Source organism: Strix aluco, chromosome 3, assembly GCF_031877795.1.
Source record: "Strix aluco isolate bStrAlu1 chromosome 3, bStrAlu1.hap1, whole genome shotgun sequence".
Classification (NCBI taxonomy): domain Eukaryota; kingdom Metazoa; phylum Chordata; class Aves; order Strigiformes; family Strigidae; genus Strix; species Strix aluco.
Window position 1 is genome coordinate 3937403 of NC_133933.1, and position 27901 is coordinate 3965303.

Sequence of the window (27901 nt, forward strand, 5' to 3'; positions counted from 1 at the left end):
TGTGCTCTGAGAAACATTCATATTTCCTTACACAGATAAACTTTACTTTGTTGCTATGCAACCCTCACACAACACACTACATTCTGCAGTAAATAAGAGTACAAATTTTACAACCGAAGGGCAAGCATTTGGCCTTTTGGGTTTTCTCCCCATTTTGAGTTCCAGCCCCAGCTTTAGTTCACATTGTAATATTCCATCATTTTATTACAAAGCTGCCTCTAAAGCTCAGTAAGGGATATTTCAAACAGAGCAAAAAGGGAGAGTCAGAATGCAAGAGTCCTTCTGACGCTGATGGGAAACAAATGGTGGAGCCAGTGATGTCAGTGACAGTGGAACAATGAAATCAAGGCTTTTTTTTTTTTTTTTTTTTTTAAATCCTCCTTAAAAATGAACATTAAATTTCCACAAGATTTTCAAAACCTTTCTGCAGTGGCCTCTCCCTGCTCTCAGTAACATTGCTATACCTGCAACAGAAGTGAGACAGATAGAAAAGCCACTCTTAGTTTTACCCAAGATGAGATTAGTAGGTCTTACCTCCTCTGCCTGCTCACTTTGGGAAAGGTTACTTTGCAGCATGAAGCTATTCCTTTGCTCTTTAGAGTTGCAAAATTTCTCTGAATTCAGTGGGTATTTGGATTGTTCAGAGAATAGAGGAGCAGATCCTGTATGTCTCTGTATACTCGTCATAAGCAGAGTGAATAACACTAAGATTTATCTGTCTGAAGGACAATCATGGAAACTGAATAGAGCCACTAGGATCTTCCCAAGTTATGGATTAATACCTCAATTATTCAAGTTTTGCTTTTTTGCACATGGCCGCAAATCCTACAAACTCTCCCAGGTAGCATCAGCTTTCACTTGCCACTGTCAGCAAATTAATCCAGGTGAAAAACGTGACTCAGGGCTCCAGCTGGGTGCAACTGGCACAGTTTGGCCAAGGCAATAGGGCTACAAGGATTTGTACCAGGCAAGGATACCTGATGTACATACATAAGGGTTGTCTGATTGCAAAAGGGTTTGTGTCACTGAAACGGCAGAACTTCCCCAGTTTTGCTTTGCTGTTCATTTCTTTACAACTACGAGTCCTCTGAGATACATGCTGCAAGCCCACACGCTTATAAAGGAATAGCACATAGTCACTAGGGAAATGGCACCACGTTCATAAGAAAGCAAGATTTAATCTCTATGATCTACAATGTAGTTTCTCTAAACAGTGAGCAAGAAATATCTTTTAAATTTTAAATTTCTACATTTTGATAGCTGTTTGCTATCAAAACATTTCTGCTTATAGTTTCATTTTAACAGCTAACTTACAGGCACTTAAGTTAATATTAGCATTTGTTGCAAAACACCTCCAAGTTTCTATGTTGGTCTTGTATAAAGGCCCGTCTCTAATCAACTCCCAGTAGAGCAGCTTTCCTTGAGAGCCCAGGAGAATACTGAAACGGCTGTAAAATTCGTTTCAAGTACTTTCTTCAATAAGAAATCTCCTGCAGACTACCCCTTGTCAGCCAGGATTGCAGGATAAGGCCCAAAGAGTGAAGGCAGTTGTTTTTTGACTGGTAGCACGCTTTCTGCACAGCAGGCAACACATGAGGCAATGGTCTTCAGACCTAAATCCTGGAAAACAGTACTTGATGTCTTCGTATCAGTGTCCTGCCAATTTCTTCTACTCTCTGGCATCCTGGAGGAGAAGCTACATATCAGTTGAAAGCCCTGCTTTCCCACTCTAAGCCTTTTCTTTTTCTATCCCATAGAAATGTACATTCTGTCCGACGAAATCCACCCCTTAGTGACCAAGGATTTGCCACTACATTTTACAGATTTATTGCTCTCCTTGGGAAAAACATTTTTACTTGTTTTTACTTAATCTACTCAGTTCCCCATCCATAAGACAGGGATATCAACAAATCCCTTTCCCATCTCTCCATAGCCTAATCTGTTTATATTGCAAACATTTCCATCTCCCTTCTCTAGGTTACAATAGCATCCTGCCCAGGGCAAATGAAAGCTATGAGGAAACGTGAGACAGAGGTGGTTATTGCTGAAAGAAAATGTTGATGTCTCACCTGTCAGTGCCATTGCCAGGCGAAACTCTTCCTTCAGCATCTGAAGAACTTCTTTTGCTCCTTCTTCACCCTGGGAGATTAGGTGACAATATGCACTATTATATGTACATATAGCTCGTGTGTAGATACAGACATGTATACATGGGCCTAAGTTTTACATACAACCAGAACTCCCCAGTACTTGTCATAGCAAATTTTAGATTAGATGGTCTGGGTACACACAGACACACTCAGATACCATCACACACGCAACCCCTATGTGCACACATACATGCATACACTAAGCGTAAGCAACAAGTCTAGGTATCTAAAAACAGAAATTTGACCTTTTTTTTTTATAACTTACTTGATAAACCAAGCCCCAGATGAGAGGTCTTCCAATGAATACAGCTTTGGCACCAAGAGCTAATGCTTTGAGAATATCTGTGCCTTTTCTTACACCTCCGTCTAGGAACACCTCTGCCTTCCCCTCCACAGCTTCCACAATTTCAGGCAAGACATCAATCTAAAAGAGTGAAACCAGGAATACAGCTTGTCCGCTTCTGTAACCCTATGTATTTTTTGAATGAGTTTCTACATACAGGATCCAAGCTTTAAATAAGCTAAATGAGCAATTGCATGCCTAACTGTATGCATAAATTACACAGCTTGGTATTGAAAACCAGCAGTGACTTAGCACATTAGCAGATACATACAAAGGTCAAGTTTATTTGGAGAGTCACATATAGAATGAGAATCAGCAGGGTCACGCCAAATGGCCCTCTGATCCCATGACATGTCTCCAACACAAGCCAGTATCAGATACCCGTGAAGAATATAAGAAACAGCAAGCACAGAGGAGGTCTTTCCTTGATATTACCCTCCAAACTTCCAGCGTTCACTAGTCTGGGGATGAAATTGAATCACTGTCACTTTTTAAATAACCATCTCCACTTTCTTGTTTGAATTTATTATTCATTTATACTAAAGGCCAAGCTAGCATCCAGGTACCCAGAGGCAGGTGTTGTATGTATAGACATGGAGTAAGAGAAAGATGTGCCCTGAGGAACTGCGAGTTGGCTGAAAAATTTTAATGAATGTATTTTTCCTTTTAGAAAATGCATCTTGATTACAGGAATAATTGCAAAGGAAATGTCTTCCTATAAGAAAAAAATCAGCTTTCCTCCAAGTCTTGAGCAAGATGGGAAATGCTTTCTTTTAATGCATACACATGTTACTTTCACCAACCTCTAATTATCCCTACACCAGCGATAAAGGTAAGGGGGAAAAGGATTTTTACTGTTCCTAAGATGCAAGTAATTAACCAGCGAGCTAAGTAACATGTCCACACCACACAAGAGGTCCCAATGAAGAGATGAGCCTCCTGAATTCAAGCCTCAAACATCAGTTACAGGGCAACCATTCCTAGAATGCCTAAATAGTTCCTATACATGAAAATCAGGAAAGACACAAAACTGGTAGCCAAATACTAAGGAGACTGGAAACAGTGTGTGGTAGTAAGACAAAAGGCACACAAATTCATATCTTTCAAATACGGATATAATTCATTTCCTTTCTAATGAATAAAAAATGACTAGGAGATGAGGGGAAAAAACTTGAAAGTACAGTTTGTTTTTAGATTTGGAGTAAAATTTTCTTGAAGTTTGGCACTTGCTGTGATTTTTTCCCCTCCCTTTGGTTTTGCTCTCTTGCCAAACATATCTATTTCCATATACAGAGACTGCTTTCTACATCCTGACAAACTGTACCAGCACTGAAGTGCTATAATAACTAAAGTATGATGCAAACCATAATTAAAACATAGATTTCCTCGATGGGTAACTAGACACTAGAAATATTAACCAGCTTGGGTTCAGCTCACATTCTGAAAACCCATGAAATTAAAGCAAATTATTATGTTTCTAAAACAGAAACATTTAGCATGATCCGACACAGATATTTACATTGTGAAAACTGCATTGTGAAATGTAGTTCTTTGTACGATGAAATCCAGCGAACACATCAGCCTTTAGTGCCTTCTCTTCTGCACTGTTGTGTTGCAAAGGAATAATTCATAAGAAGTAGTTTGCAAGTTTAATTTCTGTTCTATTGCAGTTGGTAAAAAAATAATTCATAGTTCTTGAGCTTTCCGAGTTCTCAAAATGATCTTTTTAATATCCTCATACATTCTTCCTGTTGGACTACCTCACACAAAGACTTGCCCAGGATTTTCAAATACTCTTAGTGAAATTAGGGAATACATTCTTAAAAGGAGACAAGAAGATAAAGAGCACAGAAGTTAAAGAAGAAAAATTCATTTCAGAAGTATTAGGCACCCACATTCTGAAAATTCAGTTCTCCTTAAGGTGTCTAAAACTGAATGGCTGCACACTCTCCAACAGCACAAAACCACGTTTGAAAAAGAAAACTGTCAGTCTCTCTTTTGAAACTGGAGAAGTCCTGACGTCAGGGGGTGTTTTTCCTACCAGTACCCAGAAGTACCTGGAGACAGCCTGGCAAGAACATCTCAGAGGATCATGCCTCAACTTCATTAACCATTTAGAACACCATTTGTGCTGGCATTTGGCTCCCCAGGGCAGGACTTGGCTGGTGAAGGACCAGCCAACACAACCAGGAGACCAGTGGGTCCACGTGAACACCTCAGAAAATCAGCAGGTGAAGGAATTTGGCTGGGGAAATCCTCAGCTGCCCCTGAGGAGATGAGCAGAGGGTGAAAGTGTTCCAGGGGAGGGGGACACACACCAGTGGGACAACAGAGCTGAGCAGATAAGACACTCTGCAGCAAAAAAAGGCTTACCTGTCCCCCTCTCCCTTCACAAAATCATCATGGAAACCGGGAGGTTTTTCATCAAGGACGCATTAGGAAAGAGTCACAACTGGGCTTTGATTCTCCTCCCTTTCATTTTCTTTTCACTTGTGCAGCTTTCCCACACCAAATGAAGCAACATGAGTGATGACTGGAATTTTGGGGTTTTCCTTCAGCCTGAACACATATTTTTTCATTTTCCTTTACTTCTTTCTTTTCTGCCAGTTGAGAACTTCTCAAATCCCTTTCACCTTTGGAAAAGGCATGGGGTAGCACGACAAGGAAAAGGAAAAAGGAAAAAACCTGTAATTTAACCACTCTGTACCTTTTCCAAAGGTGAAAGGGATTTGAAAGGAGAAAAAGGGAGAGTTTCTTTATGCCTTTAAGCTGTTCTGTAACTCTGTCATTTTTCAGAAGTCTCTGAAGAATATTAAAAGGGAAAAACAACTCTAGAACAACCGTCAGTGAACTGCAAACAGCAACAGGGGGTTTTCAAAAAAGGATGAGAAAGGAGAAATAAAAGAGAAGACTGGAAAAAGTTTCTTAAAGACTTTCCAATTTCTAAACATTTAACTGACAATAATACACTATCTGAAATTGCTCTTCTAGATTTCCATGCAGGGTGCTGCAGCCAAGGAGAGGGTGCCTAGGTAGCTTGAAGAAACATGAACCCTCGTGTGTTTTTTTGAAGGGGAGGCTGTGTCTAACTCAAAATATGATGTGACATACATAGAGAAGTGGAGACAGATTACTGCTCATGGGTTAAGACACACACATGTATTTACGGGTTTCTCCTCCAGCTGCCATGTGTTCAGAGAAAGCAAACAAGAAGCCAAAAGGTAGAGAAAACCAGACTATTGGTGCATATTGGCACCAGTACTTACAGTTGCAGGGACCCCATCAAGCTGTCGTGCTCCATGATTTGACACCAGGATACCATTTATCCCAATCTTTACAGCTTCTTTAGCATCATCAGCTAGGAAAAAAAACCCAAAAAACCAAACAAGATATGTCCTTCCATAACTGGGATCTCATTGTCACCGTCATGAAGGAAATTTTAGCATCACTTAAACATTGCCAGCTAATTCAAAGCCACCCGAGGGCTTCATCCTTCCAAAGCCCCATCTCAACACAGAAAAAAGTTTTATCTTTAAGCAATAAGACCGGAAAAGTCATTTGGAATGTTGAAGCAGAATGTTTTACCACTTTGGATTAGCAGCCACTTTGGTTGCTAGCCTTTATTTTCTCTACCATGTCCCACAACCCATCACTAAGAAATTATTTTGCTAAATTATTTTCTCCCAGCCAGAATTATCAGCATGATTACAGTAATAGCCCATACTTAATGAAACCACTTCACTGTGTTCAGTGCTCTTTTGACAGAATGGAAATCCAGCTTTCCTTTCAGTAGCATACAACCTCGATCAGAGTTAGACTTTACAACGAACAGAGCACGTTCAATCTCCCTGGCTGCATCTGATTTCAGCTCTTACTGCTGTGACTGAAGGCTACCAACTGACTGGTGAGCAGTGGCTCTGGTCCCTACCTACTGAACATCGAGGTAAACACACCCGGCAGCACAGCCACACAAACCATCTGACAGCTCCAGGTATTTCTATTAAGCAGTTGCTTAAATAAGCTGTCTTGGTTGCTGGGTTCCTAACCATGCATGAGGAAGAGAAGGTTTTTCCCCTTTGCTTGCTTTTGGGTCTGGTTTTGGCAAATCTTCCCTATTTAGCACAAAAATACAAACGTGCATCCCACCATATTCCATATCAGCGAGGCAGATGCTTGCTATTAAAAAGTAACGCAATTTTATGCAGTACTACAGAAATTTCCCCATCATTTCCTTCTCTGGTGCCTCTGTAAGAAAGGACGCCTTGCCTCCCCCAGGGGAAATGGCAGAGCTACGCACCCCTGAGGATTCCTTTCGCGACGATGGGCAGCGAGGTCAGCCCTCGAAGCCATTTGATGTCCTCCCAGTTGACACTTGCATCAATCGCCTCAGCTACGTACACAGCCAGTCCGCTATTTTCGCCGAAGTCTTTCCCTGAGGAGAATGCCAGGTCGTTGCTTGAAAAGTTTTTTAATCTAAACCAACAAAAGACATAGAAAAATAGTCACAAATCAGTCCCTAATACCAACATTCAATATACCTGTGTTAAAGCTTTGCCGGACTGCAGGACAGGAGCAAAAAAAGCCCATCACTGCATGTCAGATCACAGTCCTTACTAAGCCGAAACCTTCAGCTGGCAAAGCGCTTGATAACATTGGTGCAACTTTCTCTGCCCAAGGCAACAGTCCCAGTTATTTCAAAAGAACTAGGATAAAGTCCAAAATCTAAATGTTCACCATCAAATCTGCAATCAGGAGGAAAACCCAGCAGTGAGAGCACTACTCTGGGCTCAAGCATCTGTCCTCCCGTAGACCTCCCACGTGACATTGGGCACAACACTTAACCACTCCTTTTGCCTCCATAAAATAGGAACAACGGTATCTGCCAGCAGCAGTGTGAGGTTAAATGCATCAGAGGCTGTGGACATTCAGACCCTAGAGTTGTACAGGCTGCATGTGAGAAGAGAACATCAATCTTACTTGACACAACCCAGGACCTGCTGAAGTCAAAAGGTGCACCTCTACTTAACAGTAAAAATCCCCTTAGCTTTCATGCAGCAAATTTGGTTTTGCTTTTTTTTTTTTTTTTCTCAAATCCAGGGGATTCAGCTAGTGGAGGAATAGTGGATCACGTAGGTGGGAGGAGAGAAGAAAGAAGGGAAATTTTGTTAAGCTCCATGAATTTTCAGGATCTGCATGAAGCCTTGCAAAGAATTCAGAATTTTCATCTGTCCAACAAGGCCAACATCCAGTCAGTTCACCTTCTGTCTTTTTGCCTGTTTCCTTGTAAATTGTGGGGGTGGGGAATGAAGTTCATATAAAATATTAGCTATTACTTGCTCTTTAGCACCAAGTCAACCTTACCAGTTCTAGGAACTGAATGGCAAGTGACAGCCCCTGCACCAAAGAGTTCACAGACTTACTAGACAAAGCAGAAGGGAAAAGTAGGGAAAACAGAGAAATTCAGGCTGTGTTTGTATTGGAAAGCTGAAGCAGCCCAAGTGCTCACAATCATTAAACCACCATTGGTGACACCAGTACCGCCAAGGACACCCACATCCCCCCCAAGGCTGACCGCTCTTCTTCAGAAACCGTCTCTCATTGCACATTGCGTTATTTTATACTCATATTCCACATTTTGGGAAATGCACGGGGTGTTTTGCACGGAAACTGGCTCCTTTCACTGTCGCTTTCATGCCTGCAACAAGCAGCATTTCACATGGCTTTTCTGTTCAACTTCAGGCCCAGAAGAAAATGAGAAAGGAGCAGGCGCTCAGCAAGATCCAGCTTTTCAGCTGTTGGTTTGTGGAGGGTGGGGTACCCAGAGAAAAACAGAACCATGGATAAGATTATATAAATAACTGTTGTTTTTCTTGGCCTGTGAAATGCAGATCAACACTTGAATGAATGTTGCCTTACATACATTTCTGAGCACAATGCCACCTTGTTGTTGCTTTGAAACTTTGTTGAAAACCTGAAGCCAAGAAAAAGTTATCACATAACTGAGCAGAGCCCCGCGCTAGGAGAGTTTCACCGCCGACTCTGCAACAAAACACTGTCCAAGTGTCATTCTGAAATCTGAAGTGATTAATTCAAACCTTTAAAGATTATTGCAACTTCATATTATTTCATATGGTTCACTCCAACAAAACGTTGTTGCTGTTCCATCAGCGGGGTCAAAGTGTTTCAGAAAGGCTCTATCGCTTTCCTTGAATATTTTTGGGTTATTTGACTCACATTCAAAAACTCTTTAACCCCAGGTCTTAAAATGATACTGCCCCTAAAAAAAGCTATTTAAAGATTTATTCTTTTTTAGGTAAAATGACAGTGTGTATTGACAATGTTTTGTCAATCACAGATCTATAGCAGGATTACTATATGGGGCATATCCGTACCAGTGTACTATATTTTCATCTTAGATGTGTCCAGGATTTTTTGTTTTCTGGTGCTTTCCTCATAAGACTGTTCTTCAACACAGAAATCATAGGCAGAGTTCTGTCAACCTTCATCATATCATCTATTAGCTTCAAGTACAAGCATATGGGGGAGATCCAACACCCCAAGCTCTGGAGGGTTTTTTTTGCCTGCAAGGTGAAGAATCAGATTCATTGCACAGTCCCATGGCTTAACTTTCAATTTGAAAATTATGAAAAAGACTGACCTGAGGATGTGATATTATATTTCTTGATATGTACATGTTACATATGGTATGTACATAGTATAACATAACAGTCTTAGGAGACATAGGAAGAGCACTTCAGATCCATTGATAATATTCAAAACTAGCTTTCACTCAGAACTCAAATCAAAGTTAATCTGTTTCAAAATACGTTCAACTATCCTTTATTTTTTATTTTTGTGTTCATTTGCAGCCTCTGAATAAGAGCAAACACAGCAGTCCTAATATATGCTGTGGCAGACTACGGCCACTACCAAGACTTCCTTGCAAGATTCTCTCAAGATTTTTATCTCCATTTTGCAAACCCAAGTTCTGGATATTCCATCCACTAAGTACTCTTCCAGCCAGTCCGTGGCTGCTAACACTGTGCCAGCACTTTGGCATATGTTTATCAGGGTGGTCTCTACAGTCTACCAGTTTATATTTGCAAAAGGCTAGTGATATCCGTGTCCTTACAACACCACTGGGTAGCTCTGTTAAAATTAAATGCCGCAGAGGCCCTGCAGTAGAGAGGAACTAGAATTAGTGCTGAAGTCAATCATGAGACAACAAATTCTTCCAAGATACAGAAAATGTCCCAAAACACACTTGAAGTTAGAAATTGCCCTCGTGGAGAACTTAGAAAGACTGATACCCGTGTGTTTCTCAAGTTGAGTAAAAGAAGAGTTGAAGTTGCTTGGAAAGGGGCTCTGTGGTTGGTAGCAACATGGCCCTGGACCCCAGAGCAGTGTCATAGGATAACATAGGTTAGAAGGGACCATAACACCATTTGGAAGGGACCTTTGCTCCACTTATTTCAGGCCCCCATTCAGAGCACAGCCAACTCTGCAGCTAGATCCAAGTTCAAAGGCAGAGCAGGGTGCGCACGGGGCTGCGTCCAGCTGAGTTTTGAAGGCATCCAAGGATATATTGACAGATGTACAAAGAAATACCCCATCGCTCTAGCTTCATCGCCTGCAGCCTCGTGTTGCCTGGCACACAGAGCCTTCCACAATCTGCAAAGAGCCAAGAAAGCTTAGTTTTGACCCAAAGCAGATCACAGCCCAAGCGCAGCAAGAGATATGTGCTCAGTTCCCAGATATTATCGCCCAGTACAGTGTGTGGCACCTGGAAGAAATTCCTTGTGCCACAGACAAGTTTCTGACACAGCAGGTCATAGTGACCATGGCACTGCCACACGCCCACACCACACCCCATCATCAAGCATCTACCTGAGGTGGGGAGGAAGCTGGAACTTGTTGCGCACATCGTCGAAGCGTCTGCCGAGGAACGGTGTGTCCACCGTCACGAAGATCCCTTTGTAGCCTGCTCTCTCCGCACGCTTCACGAGGGATTTGGTAACCTCCCGGTCCTTGTACACGTAAAGCTGCAGCCAGTGAAGGCCAGCTGGAGCTGCTTCAGCCACTTCTTCAATGGAAGAGGTGGCCCAGGAGCTCAGCATCATCCCTGTCCCCATTGCCTGGCAGGCTGGAGGAACACAAGGTTATATTTGAGATTATCCAAACCAGAGACTTCTCTAAACAGGAGCACTTGGCTCACCAGAGTGTGTTGGTGCACTTAATTTCATCCTGCCTTTCCTCAGTGTTAATGCATTTTCAGCCTTCGAGGGGATGCTACGTTAATAGCAGTTACTAACAGCGGTGGGCTGCTGCGAGCGCTTTACGGCTTATTTTCTCTCTTTATAGGCAAATTTCTGGTGACTGCTGTCTGCATGCTCTTTGGGATGATCCCTGCTCCAATACTGGAAATAAAAAGATATTATGATCAAACTAAGCCTAACCCATATTAATAATTCTTTATCCTATGGGGAAGCCTGTTTATAAGCCCCTAGCGTCTGGCTTGTCAGAAACTCACCACTTGTCAGAAATTTTGGCACATACATTCAAGGACATATATGCACATGCAGTTTTAAATAATCGAAAAAAATATATATGTGTGTGTGTATATATATACATATATAAGGCTTCCAACTTTCTGAACACTGCCACATTGCTGCAGATCGGTGTTTCGGGTCTGTCATTCTCGACATTGCTCTTCAGTCCTCCTCACCACTACCGCACGCGCTCCCTTGAGCATTTTGATCATGGCATTTTGGCTGCTTTCTCCCACCCCCAAAATTTTCACTAGCATTAAGCCTATGTTTCTTGATGTGCTCTTCTAGTAAATGCCTGTTGTCATCCCTACAGGGGTATTTCGGGGTTTAATAAAAACAGAAGGACACAGTCCAGCAGAAAACCTCTTTTAAAGACTCAAGGGGGAAGCTCCACTGTTCTTTGCTTCAACACTTTGGCTGTCTGTCTCATGACCTGAAGGAAAGGAACGCCACATCCATTGTGTGATCCCACACATAAAGCTTGACACTTCCACCAGTAAAAAAAAAAAAAAAAAAAAAGTTCTGATCTTACTGAGAGTTGGAGAAACACATCCCAAGTGGCAGTCCTGACCAGAACACCCCAAAAGTAGATACAAATATGAGCAGGTACAACAGACAAGTGGTCCCCAAAGTCTTCGCTGGGGCCAAAGGGATGGGTTCTCATGCCCAATGTGTTTTGACCTCTCCTCCTTTACCTTCAAAAAGCTGTGGAGTGAAATCACCCCCAAGGTATGGGCAGCCCCAAGGTTAAATGTCATTGAACAATCCCAGATGGGGTCAAGCAGCCGGAGGCTCTGTGCTGGCTGCCTCCCCCGGGGTGATTTCCAACCCAGGCTGCACTACAAACCAGCTAACCTCATACAATTATACTTTTATGAATCTATCAGTTATGCTTTTTGGAGCAATCTGTCACTTAATGTAAAATAAAGGAAAACACACTGTAAAGCTAAAAAATATTATATAAAGCCTTATTTTTCTTGGTCTACTGCAGTATGCATATTTTTAATGTAAATGGACCTCTGTTTCAAAACGTCATCTCCAGCCCATCGAGGAATTAAAAATTGGTCTTTATGACAACATTTTGTTAAATAAGGATTACAAGTCTCTTAGAGTGGAAACTTATGAACAGCTTATTCAAATAAATTGGTTACGCCCTCCCAGGGCCACTATGCAGCTTTCAATCATTGGAAATACAGTAGCAATGACCCAAAACTCTCTACGTTGTAGTCATTTCATTTCTCCCCTTAAAATTACTGAAAATAGTTCCCTCTCACAGATTAAGTACCTAGAAATTAGCTTCTTCCGAAGAACCTATACATACTTTGAATGCTTAAAGTCCTGTTAAAATCAGCTGTGGTGGGTTATCTCAAATCCCGTAAGTGATTTGCCAAATCAAGTCTATTAAGTGATGCTAAGAAATAAGGGATCCACATTCCTGTTGCTCTGTCAAATACGAGTTCATGAATGAGAGGGAGGGTTGCTAACCCAGCAATTGCAAAACCCTCAGATCAGATAAGGGAAAAATGTAAATGTTATGGTTCAATCTGCCTTTAGGTATCCATTTATTTCCATGCTTTCTTTTATTCTCAAGTCTACTTCTACAGCCCTACGGACACAAGAATAGTTGCAAAAATAAAAATTAAAATAGAAACTGCGCAATAAAATATATCCCTTGAGTAGAAGATTTAAAACCCAAAATACCACCATATCCTTTCGACTTATCTGCATATGTAGCAATAGAGAAAATAATGCTTTAATCTTATTTCAGATCAGATTTAAGCGGTTTGGTTCAATCAGAGTTCAACTATCCCAAACTGGGTTAGGGCATTTTCACAAAAGCATACTCACAAAACTTGCCTCATCTGTCCTGTAAAGTTAACGGCTCTCTGGTAAAGCACCAGCTCAACACGCGTATTTCGGATCTGCACAGCCAAATTCAAAGTTCACACACAGAGAATTTTTCAAATTTTAGAGATTTCAAGTTCCAGTTTTGGTTGATCTGTGCTTTATCTTCATAATTTTAAAGCTTATTATGACAATTTTTTAGACTTTCAAAAACAGATGATGCATGGTCCTCAAGTGTTGCCAGGTTCTTTTTTTTTTTTTTTCCCTACCTCAAATCAGGTTTTGCTAAAAATATTCTCCCACTTCTTGCCCATTTAGCTGCAGTTGAAGAAAACAGAAGCAATTCATTTCCTCCAACAAGTATATTTTACACTTCAATTTTGGGGTGCTGTAAGTATGTCTATTTATTATTACAAATCAGTACTACTAGATCCAGATTCCCACGGGATGCTCTTGCAGCAATATGTGACATTTGCCAGAGTTTAAACATCAGGTTTTTGTAAACCAGCCTTTCCTCATGCCATTTCAGATTGCTTTTAGCCTTTTTTTTTTTTTTTTAATTTTTTTTGCCTCCCCAGGTCTTTTTATAATCCCGAGCATTGCCCAAAGCATACATTTACCTTTGTACACACTGCAGGCTCCCGTCGAGGTCACTGACAGTGCAGAGAGCGTGGCATTAGCTGCACACAGCAGGCTGGGGAAGTTTTCAATACCAGGACAATAAAGCTTTGAGTTGTTTGTACCCCACCTTGTTTCAGGGCCAAATGCAACCAGAATTGGGTTATGGTGGGGTGCCTAGGAAAGGGGAGCATCACAGCCTTTGCTCCTCGGCTGCCTTGAGTGGGCACAGGTTTTTCAGCCCCACTGCTATCTGCTTGTACTTAGCCCAGGGAAGCCAGGAACAAGGACAAACCTCATCAGGGAACATAAACCTCTATAAAATGGGACTTTCTTCATTCTTGGGGAATTCAACTAAAATATTTTACATATCAACAAATCAAGGCTGACCATGGCACAGCACCCACTTGGGAAGTCCACAGGAGAACAGAGCAATAACGTTTTTTAACCCTTTTCTTATCCTGAAACCTCAGAGTCTCCTTTCCCCATCTGATGGAGCATCACTTCATTAAGTGGCTTGGGAAGGGTACGGAGTTTGTCCCTGCGGGCAACCCAGAGGCAACATACTTCAGGAGAGGACACTGGAGAAGAGCCCAGTTTAAGCTTGCATATTTTGTCAGGGTTACCTTGTATGGGAATGGGAACTTGCTGTTTTTCTCTAGCTGTGTAAATTCCCATCATTTCCCTTTTAGGGGCATCTCCAAAGCACAGCAGCCAGACTGCCCCAATGTGGTCATTTTTCCCTGAATCTACCAGTGAATCCACTGTCCCCAAGTCAGGGGCCAGAGGACGTTCCTTGGGATCAACACAATGTCCTTTTGGCAGGGTGGTATTTCTCAAGAGAAGTAGCTATGTTCTTGGAGCTGCATCTCCTAAGAAACAGTTGTTTAAAGTACTTAACATTACTCTCTTGACAAAACACACTTGGCTGAGAAATCCCCTGCCCAGCCTTACCTCACTCACCGCTTACAAAATGCTGCGTGCGAGTTGTGCCTATAATGTTTTTGTTGACCCAATGCATTTTGTCAGCTGTGCAGGAAGGCTGGAGACAGAAAATGGGTCTGGCTGGTCTTGGAGGGCTGTCGTGCCACAGTGCCTGCCCACACTTGCATCAGAAAGTCCCCTGGACATGCTGGTCTCTGAGGGGAGTCAGGGCCAGGTCAGTCCAGGCCATGTTGTTGCACATGAATATTGTCCTCTCGATGACTCTGGAGTAGTAATACCTCAAAATTAACATTTTTTGTGGAACACCACATAGTTATCAGGTGGAAGATGGATGCAAAGTCCTGCTATTTTCACTGTGGCTGAGCACAAAAAGCAAGAAACTGCAAAATCCCTCCCTCACAGTCACAAGAACGTCCAATGAGCACAAGAGACCTGAACTCAGATGTTCAGCAGCAAAGCAATCAAAAAGACCAGTAGAAGTCTGTTAAGAGCCAAAGGAACAAAGGTGTTGCTCCCTCTCTAGTGGAAATGATAGACCTGCCAGGAACTCAGCTAAAACAGGGGAAGAAAAAAAATATCTTTTCAGTCAATATTCCTATTCTCTATTTGGCAAAGCAAACTGTGCAGTCACATCGCAGGTGATGGTGAAACCCTTCTTGCGTCAGCAGTAACCCAGAAAGTCGTTTGAGAGCAATTGCAGAGGGTAAACATAAAATCGCCGGATCTGAGCAGCTAGGATTCAAAGTTTTCAAAAGATCTGGCCAAGAAAAGAGTCAAACTGTTCCGCCTGACTTCAAGCAAGTCAGAGAGAAGTCAGGTATCGCAATAGCCCTTCTGGGTTAAAACAAGAGAACGTAAGGTAGTTGGGCACTAAGAGAGCATTATGTAATTAGCAGCATTATAAACACAATAGAAATCTCAATAAAATAATGCTACATATCTGTTTATAATCTATTAAGGTTTGAAAAGTATTGATACTTCTTGCTCAGCAGCTGGATGGTGCACCAGATTTTTTTCTTGGTGTACTTGAAGGTGGGTCCTATCTAGAGGAGCATGAGTAGCGCTGCACTGCCAGGGAGATGACATGGGGATCACATCGGTTCGCAAGCACGGCCTGCAGTTGGGACAGCAAACAAATGTCTTTGCGTGGAGGAATAGTGAATCTTCTGATGGACAAGCAGAAAAAAAAAACCTTGTAGAATCAGAAATGTTCTGTTGAAAAGTGTTTAGAGAACAGCCCTTTGCTCTTTTAATGGTGGCTAAGATTATTCATCAAATCTGGCAAATATTTTTAGTTAAAGAGGTTGAAATTGGAGTGGGAAGGATGAGAAAAATTCACCTAAGTCAAAATGTCATGTGTTGATATTTTCAAAATGGAAATGTTTTCTTCTGCGCTAACACTTTTGTTTCAAAACAGAACTATGGCTAAAAGCATTAGCTAGTAGGAAAATGAAATAAAACATTCTGGTTTGGATCAAATTAAACATTTCAGTTAATCCAAAACAATTTTCCTCCCAATTTTTCAGTTTCTACTGAACAGAAAATCCATTATTTGGAAAATTGCCACATACACTGAGGAACTACAACTAAAATGCTAGGGAATATACTTCAATAAAGACCTGGAGAGACTGGGACAACTGCCAAGGTCCATGAAATTGTTTCAAGGACAAGAGAGTTTTCTCTGTAAGGAAGGACTCCAGGTCCATTTAAATGTGACAAAGAAAACTGAAGAGCAACCTTATTGCAGCCTATATGGACAATATTTTTTCTTTTTTTTTTTTTTTTAAATCTAGCTAATAGAAGCATAAGTAAAACCAACATCTGGATTTGAAGCTGTACAAGTCTTGACCATGATTACAGCTTCTTCTGCTCAGAGTGGAGTTAGTTAACCCTTGGAATAACTTGTGTTGGGTGGTCTGTCACCAGCAACTTTTAAGGTTACAATTTAACATTTTTCCCCAAAAAGAGCCTTTACTATAGAAACAGAATTGTCAGTGAAGGTGTGTTTAAGGCAAGCTGCCACACTTTGCCCTGTTTCAGGTAAGATGCGTTCTCCTTTCCACCAGCTTGATTGCTGCAGGAGAGCATCCCTCAAGGAGCAGCAGCAGCGAGGGGTAGCAGCTCCCAAACCGCTGACAAGCCCCAAAGCAAGGGGTTGCGAGGGCAGTGAGTTTTACCTAACGAGACCTGACATGCCCTTGTCCTTAGAGAGGACGTTTACACCACGAGGTGCTGGCAAACCTCCTGGAAGAGCGGAGCAGTTCAAAGCAAAATGCTGTCGATTAAGGGAATTGCTTGAGGGGATCAGGCATCGCTCTCAAAATAGAAAAAGTTAGGGGAAGGAGTTGTTATTGCTACCTGCACTGCCCTGCTCTGCAGGTCAGGATGGTGTGAACCCAAGATCATCTCTTGAGGTTTAACCCCAACCAGGCAGACATGTGGCTTGTGGCAGTGCTGAGAGGTGCGCGGGCACACACACGTGCACACTGCTGGTGCTCCGTGGGCAGCTGCCATGCCCCCCAACGCGAGCCAGGGCACTCACTGCTTCCCTGGCTGGGAAGGGGCAAGCCTCAGACCACGCCGTGCTTTTCAAGGATTGTCACAACAGCAGAGGCACCACCCCACACGTTGCTTCCAAAACACCTGAGCCAAAAGTCAAGTTGACAAAAGATGCCAGGCTTTGCAAAAGCCACAAGACTATGGATCAGACTTTCTTGGCTTGTGTAAATTGGTGGAGCTGAAACAAAAGCTGATTTAAAGCAACCAACAATCTTCTCACTTATATTTCAGAGGTATCGCAGAGTTTAAGAGAAGTTGGATGTAGCAAACCCCCTGATCCCGAATATCCCAAGTCTAAGGGAACCTTTAAGCCAAACAAGTACTTTACAGCTTATCCCTGTCATCTTATAAGGTCAAAGAAAAAGCTTGGCACTGAATGTCCCACTCCACCTCTAACAGAGCACAAAACCAAAGCCGGATTTTTGCTACAAGAAACGCTAATGCAATACAGAGGGTGTGATTTTAATTACGCTCCGCTTTGAAAGTGATGAAAAATTTACCAACTCCCATGGATATGTTTATCTGACCGCACATTCAAACTGTTGCCAGTACACCAAGCTCTCCTAGCTTGAAAACCCAAGAACATTAAATGCAATAGTCATATGTTAAAGTTCGAAAATGTAAGTGCCCAAAAGTCAGGAAATTCCAAAATTAAGTTATCTACCACAACCATAACTCAGCGCTGGTAGTCAGCCTTATTGTACTACTCAACTTTACATGCCATTATAGATTTATGTCTTAAAACGTGGCCGGGCCATAGCATCAGTGGGAATTTTTGCTAAGGAACATGCTGAATTCTGTGTGTTTCAAATCTCGCTCTTAACATCGCATTAATATGTTTGCACTTAACAGTATAATGCTTCAGAGTTTCCTCCCAGCATAACCTGGGCCAGAAATAATCTGCAAGAGCTGCCAAAGGACAGGGCAGCACCAAAGCGTCCCACCAGACCCGCTTCGCAAACCAATTCAAGGTATTCGAGCTCCATCGTGTGGAACGCGCCTGCACATACAATAGGCACAAAATCTTCGGCTTCCTAATAAATCTCTTGGGAAGGGGGGGGAGGAAAAAAAAAACCTATCCCCAAACATACTATAAAATTTGAGAAATCTGCTTTTATGGAGATTGCTGCCGGAGCTGTGCTGCAGCCCGTCACGGTGCACATCGCAGCAACACGGCTTTTTAACGAGACCTGAGGCCAGCTCCCACTGCAGGGCAGATAATTAGACTCACTTCACACCAGCATTTGCTGCATTGGTCATGGAAACACTGTTGGATGAATAGCTCAACCATGCACAGGATTTTTTTTTTTTTTTTTAAATATTGCCTATTCAGGATTTTTATCCTTTTTCATTCAGTGCTGAGTACTGAAACACACAGACCGATCCAGTTTCCATGCAACAGGCACACCGTGTGACCTTCCTCAGATTTTATGTCATCCTGCAGCACGTGTTAAAGGAGTTAGAAGCCATTTCACATCTGAATTCTGGTTAACATCCCATTTCTTGTAGCCTTTTAGGCTGCAGCCTCCACGCTGGCAACATCTTCGTGCAGCATCTAGCCCAGAGGGGCCCTTATCTCCCTGGCTCCCTGGGATGCTCTCAGAGAGCTCTCTTCAAAGCAAATATTTTTTCCCAGCCAAGCAAAGACTTCTGAATTTCTAGAAGCAGTTCTGTAACAGGAAGAACGCTGCCGTGACAATATATGTAGTTACGTTTATAGAATGTATAGAGAGATATATAGATATAGTTTTCAATTTTGTATTTCTTACAAATGATTCCCCTCTTACATACTGCATTTCTCATCCCTGTTTCATCGCGAGGGAGAACCCGCAGACAAAACAGGCAAAGGAAAACAGTAAAAAACAAACCCAAAAATAGACCCAATTACTCTGAGCAGCAACTCAAACCTAACCTGGCCACAGCATCAGGAGCAAGGAACCAAGGTGGCCTGCACCCCCAGCAGGCACAGGATTACTCTGCTCATCTCGAACTCACTGCGGGGGGCCCTTTGCATGGTTTACCCTTAGCAGTAGCCGTCTCTCCGTCGGCATGAGCCATGCGCTGCATAGCAGTCGCTCCAACGCAGACTGGCATGCTGATTTTCTGCCCCAAGACTGAGGTTGACAGGTCCATCACCGACACATCCCTGAGCACCCGGGGGTACAACTTCCATCTACACAAAGAAAGAGAATAAAAAGCCAGCATCATCAGGGTTATTTACAGTTCCCAATGGACAAGCGCAGATTTTCCTGCTGTCAAGAGAATCATGGTGAAAGCTGTGCTGGAGCTGGAACATCGTTGTGTGACCCAGAGCTGCAGCAGGACCCACGAAATGCACAAAGCCAGGAGAGAGTGGGCAAGGAGGGACCAAAGTCTGTGGAGCGTGAAAGAGGCAAAGAGCCTTTGAATATTATTGGTGGGTATCATTTGAAAGAAATGAGAGACTGCAAAATAATAACGTTCATGGTGAGTCTCAGCCTCCTTGAAAGCCCTGGGCAGAACTGGATGACAGCGGGCGTGCGGGAACAGGAGAAGTCATCAGCCCTCCTCAGTTATTCCTTCTATGGACTAGGGAGCCAAAAGACATGGGATTTTTGCATAAAACTAGCCTGGCCAGCATGCTTAGCCTTCCCTGTGCCTGTGCTCCAGGTCTCTGCAGTGAGACTACACAGAAACGAGTTGCCACGTGGGAAGCAGGATGGCTGCTCTGGCTTTCCTCAGCTCCAGGGTGTGTGGAAATCCACTGCACCGCATCTCTGCTGGCACAGAGACCAAGTCGCTTTGCTCGGAGAGGTCCCGTCTCCGGCAGCCGCCAGCCACTGCACAACACCTAGTCCCTGCAAGTACAGCTGCAGCCCCAGGGACAGCCCATTGTACCGCAGGGACTCCAGACTTCCAGGAAAAGAGCAAACGCGGCCACTGTAATTTGGTGCAGGAGAAGACCAAGTAGTACAGCTGCTTTCCCAATAGGGAAAATTATGGTCTAGTCCTTGAATGACGTGGCCCAGCATCTGCTCGACTCTTCCCAACATTGCTTTGCCTCCAACGTGTCTGCCAAAACCCATGTCAGCCCACAGGTGGCCTTATTCTCCACTGGGGTCTTCAGCTTGGGTACAAATGAAAGCTGTCTCCAAAACAGAGCGAACTAAAACACACTTAGTCTGAATTGCAATTCGTTGTAGTCAGGCTGGACACCACATGCTTGCACACACAGAAATGTATCTTTCCCCCCCCCCCCCCGCACAACAGCAGCACAACAGTATCACAATCCCTCTTATGGGGTCACAGAGATGACACCGCAATATCCAAACCTTGGGATAGGGTCACATTCCTGAGGGTACCTGTGAAATTGGACTTTTTCTGACGATCCAGGCAATGCTGCAGCCAGCAACAGTTACTACAAGCCACAAGAGGGTGTGCATTAGCAGGGACATGGGTGTGCATGGAGCCAGGCCAGACCCTCTCTGCAAGCAGGAGTAGGGTATGCATTAACCTCTCCCTAATGCATCCCTCCCTCTGAAAGGACTCTGATGGCTATTGAATTTTAATTACAGAAAATAATTAAAAGCTTAAGCTCTAGTACTGCTGAACCTGACTACCTGCTCAGCACTAGAATGTCTGAGACTGATAATATTGTTATTATTAGCATGGAGATAGCAACCAGAGCCACTGTTACCCTCAAACTATGCTCTGACAGCAAGTACTGATCAGCTTAAGTTTGCATATTAAGCTGACAGGTTAGGGGAACAAAAAAAAAAAAAAAAAAAAGGAAGCACACAATCTCTTCATTTTATAGAAAGATCAAGAGACATTTCCATAAGAAGCCTGGGACAGAGCCAGGACAAGACCCAAATTTCTGAAGCCCTAGAGCAGGGGGCAGTGCCAGCTCTCCAGAAAGCTCTCCCCAGGAAGGAGAAGGACAGTTATAATGCTTGGAAGGAGACATGTAGTTGTGGGAGTCAGCTGTATTATTCAACGCCAAGACACACACTGCAAGTATGTCTCCTCAGACTTGTTTTCACGTTATTGTATCGGTTTGTTATTTTTCAGGGGAGGATGGGCTGAGGGTGGGACAAAGAAAACATGACTTTTTTCTCCCCCTTTCTTCCTAATCCTCATTCCAAAGGCTTTCTCCCAGCTCTAAGACATCTTTTCCCAACAAATATAAAGAAAACAGAAGAACCTTTAATAACCTGGCTCATTTTTACAGTCAAACTCAAAGACATAAGAATGTGAAGTATCTCCCTCTTCCCCAGCCTCCTAGTTTCTCTGCTATCCCAGACCTGTCAGATTTTTGCCTGGTGCAAACCACTGCCATCTCAAAGCACACACGTGAGGGTCAGCCCTGAAGTACCAACATTTCTGTAACGGTTTTAGCAGGGAAAAGAAACAGAAAGAGCAAAAATCCTCCCAAGAGTGTATGCAAGAAAAATGATGCTGTTTCAAGCAGCGATAAACAGCCTCCTTCTCACTCACATTTATGTACCATCCGATTACTCCATCCATGAGCTTTTTGGGGTCCTTAGGCTCATTAGCCCCAGACTTTCAACATAAATGAATCTTCCAATGTCTTCTATGGTTTCTCTTCCCCTTGCACCTTATCAGGTTGCATCCTCTAGACCAACATCAAGTCAATACTCATAACTGAGCATTTATTGGGTCCCACAAAAAACACCAAACGGGATCACTACCTTAATATTATACTCTTTAAATAAAACCTGACCTTGCTTTGGAAACATGGGTGTTTTCAGCTGTGACTTTGCTGGACTCTTGAAGCCAGTCATTTTCTGGACAAGCCGTAGGGAAATGCCCTTAACATCAGCAAGCAAATCCCAAGAGCAGCATTTCTCAGTAACCAGAGTGTGCATTCGTTAGGCTGCCACACACCACCTGCTTCCTCCAAATTCTTGAGTTAAAAGATTTCCTGAATGTTTTGTAAAAATCTTGGGGTTTTTTTTGACTTGCCTTCTCCTCATCATCCACATATTTCCTAGCCAACTCCACACTCACATGCTGCAATCAGCAATTGCAAGTGAGTACATCTTTCTTCCTAGTTGGAAGCAGGGAGATGCTGCAGCGGGGCAGGCAGCGAGCACCCCCAATTTAGGCAGCTTCAGCTAACTGCTGTTTGGAAAGAAGGATGAAAGGGAAGAAGAGGGGATTAGTATTTTTTGGGTGTTCTTTGGTGTTTTTTTTTTTTTCCTTTTCCCTCCTTGCTCAAAAATTTCAGAATGTAAATTATCTTACAGTTGGGTAAGAGGGAAGCACTTGCTGTTTCCCCCCCCACTCATTCTCAGCTGTGAAAAATGCTGAATTTTTAAAACTGCAACACATTTTGAAGCAGCTCCTCTTGTTTCCCTTCCAAGTCCGTGCTAAATAATCCCTTCATGCTGCATCACAAGTGGCACACTTAGGCAAGGACACACCATTCAGGCAGTCTCCATCCCAACTCCAATCCACTTTGCTGCCTTAATCTCCCCTACAGCTTCACTTCCCATCAGAAGGGGCAGGTCCTAGCGCTGTACAAGGCTCTGCAAGCTGTGCAAAACAGCTGCTTTTGCTTGAGGAAAATCCTTTTTCTCTCCCAGGGTGTCTTGCCATCCACATAGCAACTCTCTTCACAGCACTCTGCGAATCCAAGGTGAAAGACATAGCAGAAATGTAGCTAACTTATTATTATAAGCATTCCTTTCCTTCTCTCTCCCCTACAACTCCACATGCTTGTTTGACCCCGACCACATTCTCAGCCTTGCTTTTTTAACCAATATTTAAATTATTTATACAGCCAGTCGATTTTACACCCTTAATACCTATCTATGAAATGACGCTATGTTTGCAGAAAATACGCATTGATGCTGTCACTGATAAACAAACGACTGCTGTTTCTTGTGCACGACAACAAAATGCATCTTCTCCACAGGCCGCCAGGGAGTCAGTGGCAGAACGTGTCACGGCAGATTAGCAGAAATGTGTTCCTACACACACAGACACCCCCTTTCATTAAAATGCCGAAAGGGGAGATTTCAGATTGATTTCTTGAATGCCATCAAGCTAAAGGCATGCCGACCTTGTCATAAAATCTAATCTCTATTCAGGCCCCTTGGTTCTTTGACAACTTGAGAGTGAATTTAATCACCAGACGACACGGTGCTGGAAGGACACATGGTGTTTCGGGACACAGAGCAAATGCAAGGTGAATGCAGCCAGACGCCATAGGGAGCAACGCATGCTCTGACATCCCAAATCATCATCTTTGGCCTTAATGCCTCACGCCAATGTCATCTCCACGTCATTTGAAAACCATGAATAAAAAAATAATTATCTGGCCTCAGCAGGAACACACTGATCTTGAAACACGAGCTCCGGTTCTCTGCGCCAACCTCAATCCCAGAAGAGCTGGAAGCTAGAGGAGAGTCACCGTCCCTCATGTTAACTTCATCTTAAACACTGGCCTTTTGGAGACATTTTGTACTCTGGTATCTGATTGCAGGTTCAAAGTACTTTAAGATCCTGTGCTGTCAAAAGGCCAGGACATGCATTTTATAATCTAACAAGTATGGATTGTGCCGCTCCCAAAATTTCATGGGCCATTCCGAAGGTATTGCAGCATCTATCGAAACTACCATTGGTTTGCCAGATCAGTCCTTAATAATAATCTATTTATTTCTCTGTAAATGCAACCATTCAGTTGCCAAAATAATAAAGAGCTCACGGACAAATCCAACACTGATTTTTCTCCAAATACCATGTGGCCCAGCAGTCTTGCTCACCTGAGTAATTTTGCACCACAAAGGTATGGGCAAACAGTTTATGTTCCTGGTGCAGTTTCATGCTTTCTTCTCTTCCATTTAAACATAAACACTTACACCTATATCTATAAATATTTAAATAAACTGTAAACATTTTTAATCAGGCCAGGCCCTGCAACTGAGCTTCTGACTGTGGAAATCAATGGGAGATGAAGCTGAACATACTCGTTTCTTTCACAAGCTCTTGTGATCTTTGTGGTTCAGGGGTGTAAAGTCCATCTTACTTTATATTTACCCACAAGCTGTGCTCAGGAACAGGGAGGAAACCAGTAACACGCTCAGGGACACACAAGGACTGTGTGAGATTCAGAGTGAGCAGTCCTGCGTCCTTGACGATTAGGCCATGCTCCTCCCAACAGCATCAAAGAAAATAAAGAAAATAGGAATCTGCTATCATGTGTTCTGTCTCAGCAGTGACAAGTGGGAAACAGGTAGCTATTGAGATTGAGCCCACAGAGCCCTGTGCTCAACATGCTTCCAAAAAGGTTCAAAGGCCCATTAAAGGGGCTCACCTTTGCAGAGAGGAAAGTCCATCTGGCTGCAGGCAGCAAGTGCACGCTGCTTAATGGAAATATTTTGGTTTGCAAATAGACAGGAAGGCACTAGAAACATTGAGAATGATTTAACTTATGCTTTAATGTGTTATGTAAGTGCTATTTTTAACTATGACCGCCTTTACAGAATCATCTAGGTTGGAGAAGACCTTGAAGATCCTCCAGTCCAACCATGAACCTCACACTGACAGTTCCCAACTCCACCAGATCCCTCAGCGCTGGGTCAACCCGACTCTTAAACCCCTCCAGGGATGGGGACTCCACCACTTTACTATCATCTCCCTCTTGTTATGGACAGATAAAAGAGCACATTTGTCCACAAAGCTGTAAATGACTATATCCATGCTCCAGCCCTGCATCCTCTCCACTTCATACAGGTAAAGCTGGTAAGCCCCAGCAGGTGACTTCAGCTGTGATGCCCAGCCCCACAGTGGCCAGAAAGGAGGGGGCTGCGTGTCTCACCAGGGGAGCTGGGTTTCAGGCTTTGACCCCAGCTCTCCCACTGCCCTGCTGGGTGACCCCCAGCACCATCACCCCACTTGTCTGCGCTTTGATGGACAGCCAGAAAGAGACGTAGATGTAGAACAATGGAAAGGTAACAAGCAAAGCTTTGACTTCAGTATTTCTATCCCGTGACCTCTCTCTTTGGCTGTCAACAAGTTCAGTTGTTTGATGGTTTAATAGAATAAACCCCATTGTCAAGTCTTTTAGATTTTGTAACTGCCTTTTTAGAAGACGCTTAAGTGGCCTAAAGCTATTGCGGAAATCAGATCTTGGTTCCTTTAAGACAAATATACAAAGGAAGAGGTAGCAAACACAGAAACACAGCTTCCATCCCCATTCGTACCTTCACTCTCGAGGGGCAGGAATCCAGCATCGAGGGCCTTTCAGCCACATCAGGACCTGGCAAATTTGCCTTTTTTTTAATGTCTCAGGCTGTTCAAGCACAATTAATATTTCCTTCAGTTCCAGGCTGCCTGCAAGCTCCTCAGTTTTGAATGCCTAAAACTGGGGGCTTTTATTAAAAATATGATAGAAGGTGGCCGGAAAGAGGAGGTGAGCCTGAACCAGCCCGATGCAAGGAGGTTGTCTTATCAGAGGAATCTGCCCCTGCGGTGGGAAACAGCTTCAGAGCAGAGCTGCTCTTATCTCACCACTAACATATAGCTTCGCTGATACCAAAACAGCAAGTGGACATACCCAGCTTTTTATTGGCCTGTCTCTGGGCAGATTAGACCCAACTTTTGCTTGATCACAATCAGCTCTAGCAGTTCGCAGTAAAAAGTTCACTACTTCCACAGATTATTGTCTCTGAGCACTTTCTTTTGAATGTCCTTTACTTAACACCTCATTTTGTTTTTAAGAGGACAAATAACATCATAGCATCTGGAAGCATTAAAAAAATAAAATTAAAAAATAAGTATTAGGTGAGCACTACTATATCCCCTCCTGCTCCTATTTATTCCTTGAAGCCAGAACAGCCCTTTGGCTTATGTTCAAGTAGCCCCAAGTGCAAGAGGATTTCCAGTCTGCAATGGGGGCTTCTGCAAAGAGCTAAGACATCTGGAATAAGTGGTCACAGGGGAGGTTTGTCATTCTCTTCTCCTGACATTATAAAGCTTTTTTATAGTGTCCCTAAAATTAAGGTTCTGAGCCGATTTCTGTGATTCGACCTTTGAAATCCCGCGAAGTGAATTACCACCGAGTTTCCTCCAGCCTTAAAGCTGTGTGGGATTTCCAGCTGAGTTGCTCATAGCCTATGGAAAAGCAACTGGAGCAGTAAGTAGGATTGCTGCTCTGGAGCAGAAAAGCAAAGCGGGGAGGGAGAAAGACTAAAAAGAAATCGGAAAAAAAACCCTAACTTGTTTTGGTTTGTTAGTCTCTGAGGGATCTAATACAAAGTCTTTAGAGATTAGCAAAGACAAGTGCAGGGGGGTTAAATGTCTGCACCAACACAGCACCTGAAGGAAAGAGAAGCCACCAGCTGTTTAAGCAGCTTGACTGGGCTCATCCAGCTGAGGTGATCAGCCTCCAGCTGCCTTCCTTCCTCCGCAGTGCTCAGGCTGATCTCCAGGGGCAGAGCAGCAGCAGAGATTCAAGAGGTGAGGAACCAACTGACCTGACGAGAGTTTTGACACTCTTCCACCGAATCTGACAGCAAAAGTCGACTTATTTGTGTTGACCTTGTACTTCTGAGACAAAGCGTGACCCGGGTCCAGCTTTTGACAACAGTTCAGGGGGCCAATCTAAGTCAAAACTGGTTTATAACAGTCCCCATCATTTACAAGATTTCCCGATGAAGTGCTGACCTTCTGCTGGAACACCCCTGAGCACGGCTTGGCCACCCAGGACTGAACTCTGGCTTTCAGGGCTCGCTGCAGAGCTAGGATACACAACTCCTTTCTGCTAGGCTATGCGGCTTTGACCTAGCAATGCTGCACAAGCACTTACTGGGGAAGGCTGCATAACTAATTTGGTTCAGGAAGAACAAGCAAAAGGCAAAACTGACTCAAGACATAAGAAGTAGAACCCCATCGCAAGAATCCCTTGCCAGCTTTCTAGCCCAAAATGTAGAAATTACAGTTTTATCAGCTGATTAAATGTTGGAGCTGAAAGGACTCTTTAGAGAATTTATGGTAACAAAAGCAGCAAAAACGCAGGCAAAGCTAGAGATTCTAATGGATTTTAGGGACTGTTTTTTGGCTGAAAATGTTGGGTGGAGGAGTGAAAGGGAAGAGACAGTTTTTCTGAAAGTTATCTGAGTCTTTTTGTTAAAAAAGAAAGAAGTTGCAGAAAAATTAAGTTTTGTTCACACAGAAAAATTTAACGTTGCACCACATCTACTCATAAAGCAGAATTTACACCCCCTACCTCCCACCCCAGGCCTTAAATCATCCTCCTACCTTGAAAATGCTGCTACGTTATCTGCTAGCGTTTCCTGGTCATCTGCTCCGGATCGGTAATAATCATACACTGATTTGGGGAGAAATTTTTTAGCATACTCTTCAAAATCAGCAATGCAAACTGGTTTTCCAGACATGTTTGCAGATGTCACTGGGTTAGTTTATTTCTACTTCCCTCTCTTTTAAGCTCTGTATTTTTGTCTGTAAATCATTAATAGATGACTTCATCAGGATTCAACTTACCTACATACCAAAAAAAAAAAATAGACCAACTTCTTGTGTCATTTGGACTTCAGCACCATGCTTTATTTCATGTGGTCAAGGCCAACCTAAAACATAATGGAATAGATTATGGTAAAAAGAAAGAAAATCGATCAGCAAGGGAAGAAATATGTAGGTGCAGCATGCATGACTTAAATCTGCAATAACAGGAATGAGAGTCTCTCATGTATGCCTTTATCATCCAGAATATCCAGGAGACTGAAACGAGAAAGATACTTTTTACTCCCAAAAAGCAAAATCTTGATTTAGATTACTTATAAAAGCATGTTCCGACCTGGACATTTAGGACAACACCTAACACAAGCAGGTTTCCAGTTATTTTCATTAAAATCCTGGATACTGAG

At 43.0% G+C, this 27901-nt stretch overlaps 1 protein-coding gene across 2 annotated transcripts; it reads right to left on the bottom strand.

The window, feature by feature from the left end:
* HAO1 (hydroxyacid oxidase 1) lies at window positions 1-27530 on the bottom strand. 2 transcript variants are annotated; one of them, XM_074817190.1, is made up of 8 exons: window positions 27276-27530; window positions 19031-19182; window positions 10381-10636; window positions 6791-6966; window positions 5760-5851; window positions 2416-2574; window positions 2070-2139; window positions 1-1684 (listed from the first exon to the last, which is right to left on the bottom strand). In XM_074817190.1, exons 1-8 carry the CDS (start codon window positions 27410-27412, stop codon window positions 1614-1616), a joined length of 1113 nt encoding a protein of 370 aa, XP_074673291.1. In that variant the 5' UTR covers window positions 27413-27530; the 3' UTR covers window positions 1-1613. The 2 variants fall into 2 exon arrangements, with proteins under 2 accessions (XP_074673291.1, XP_074673290.1); XM_074817189.1 differs by having other exon boundaries at window positions 1-1696.
* Window positions 27531-27901: the final 371 nt, after the last annotated feature.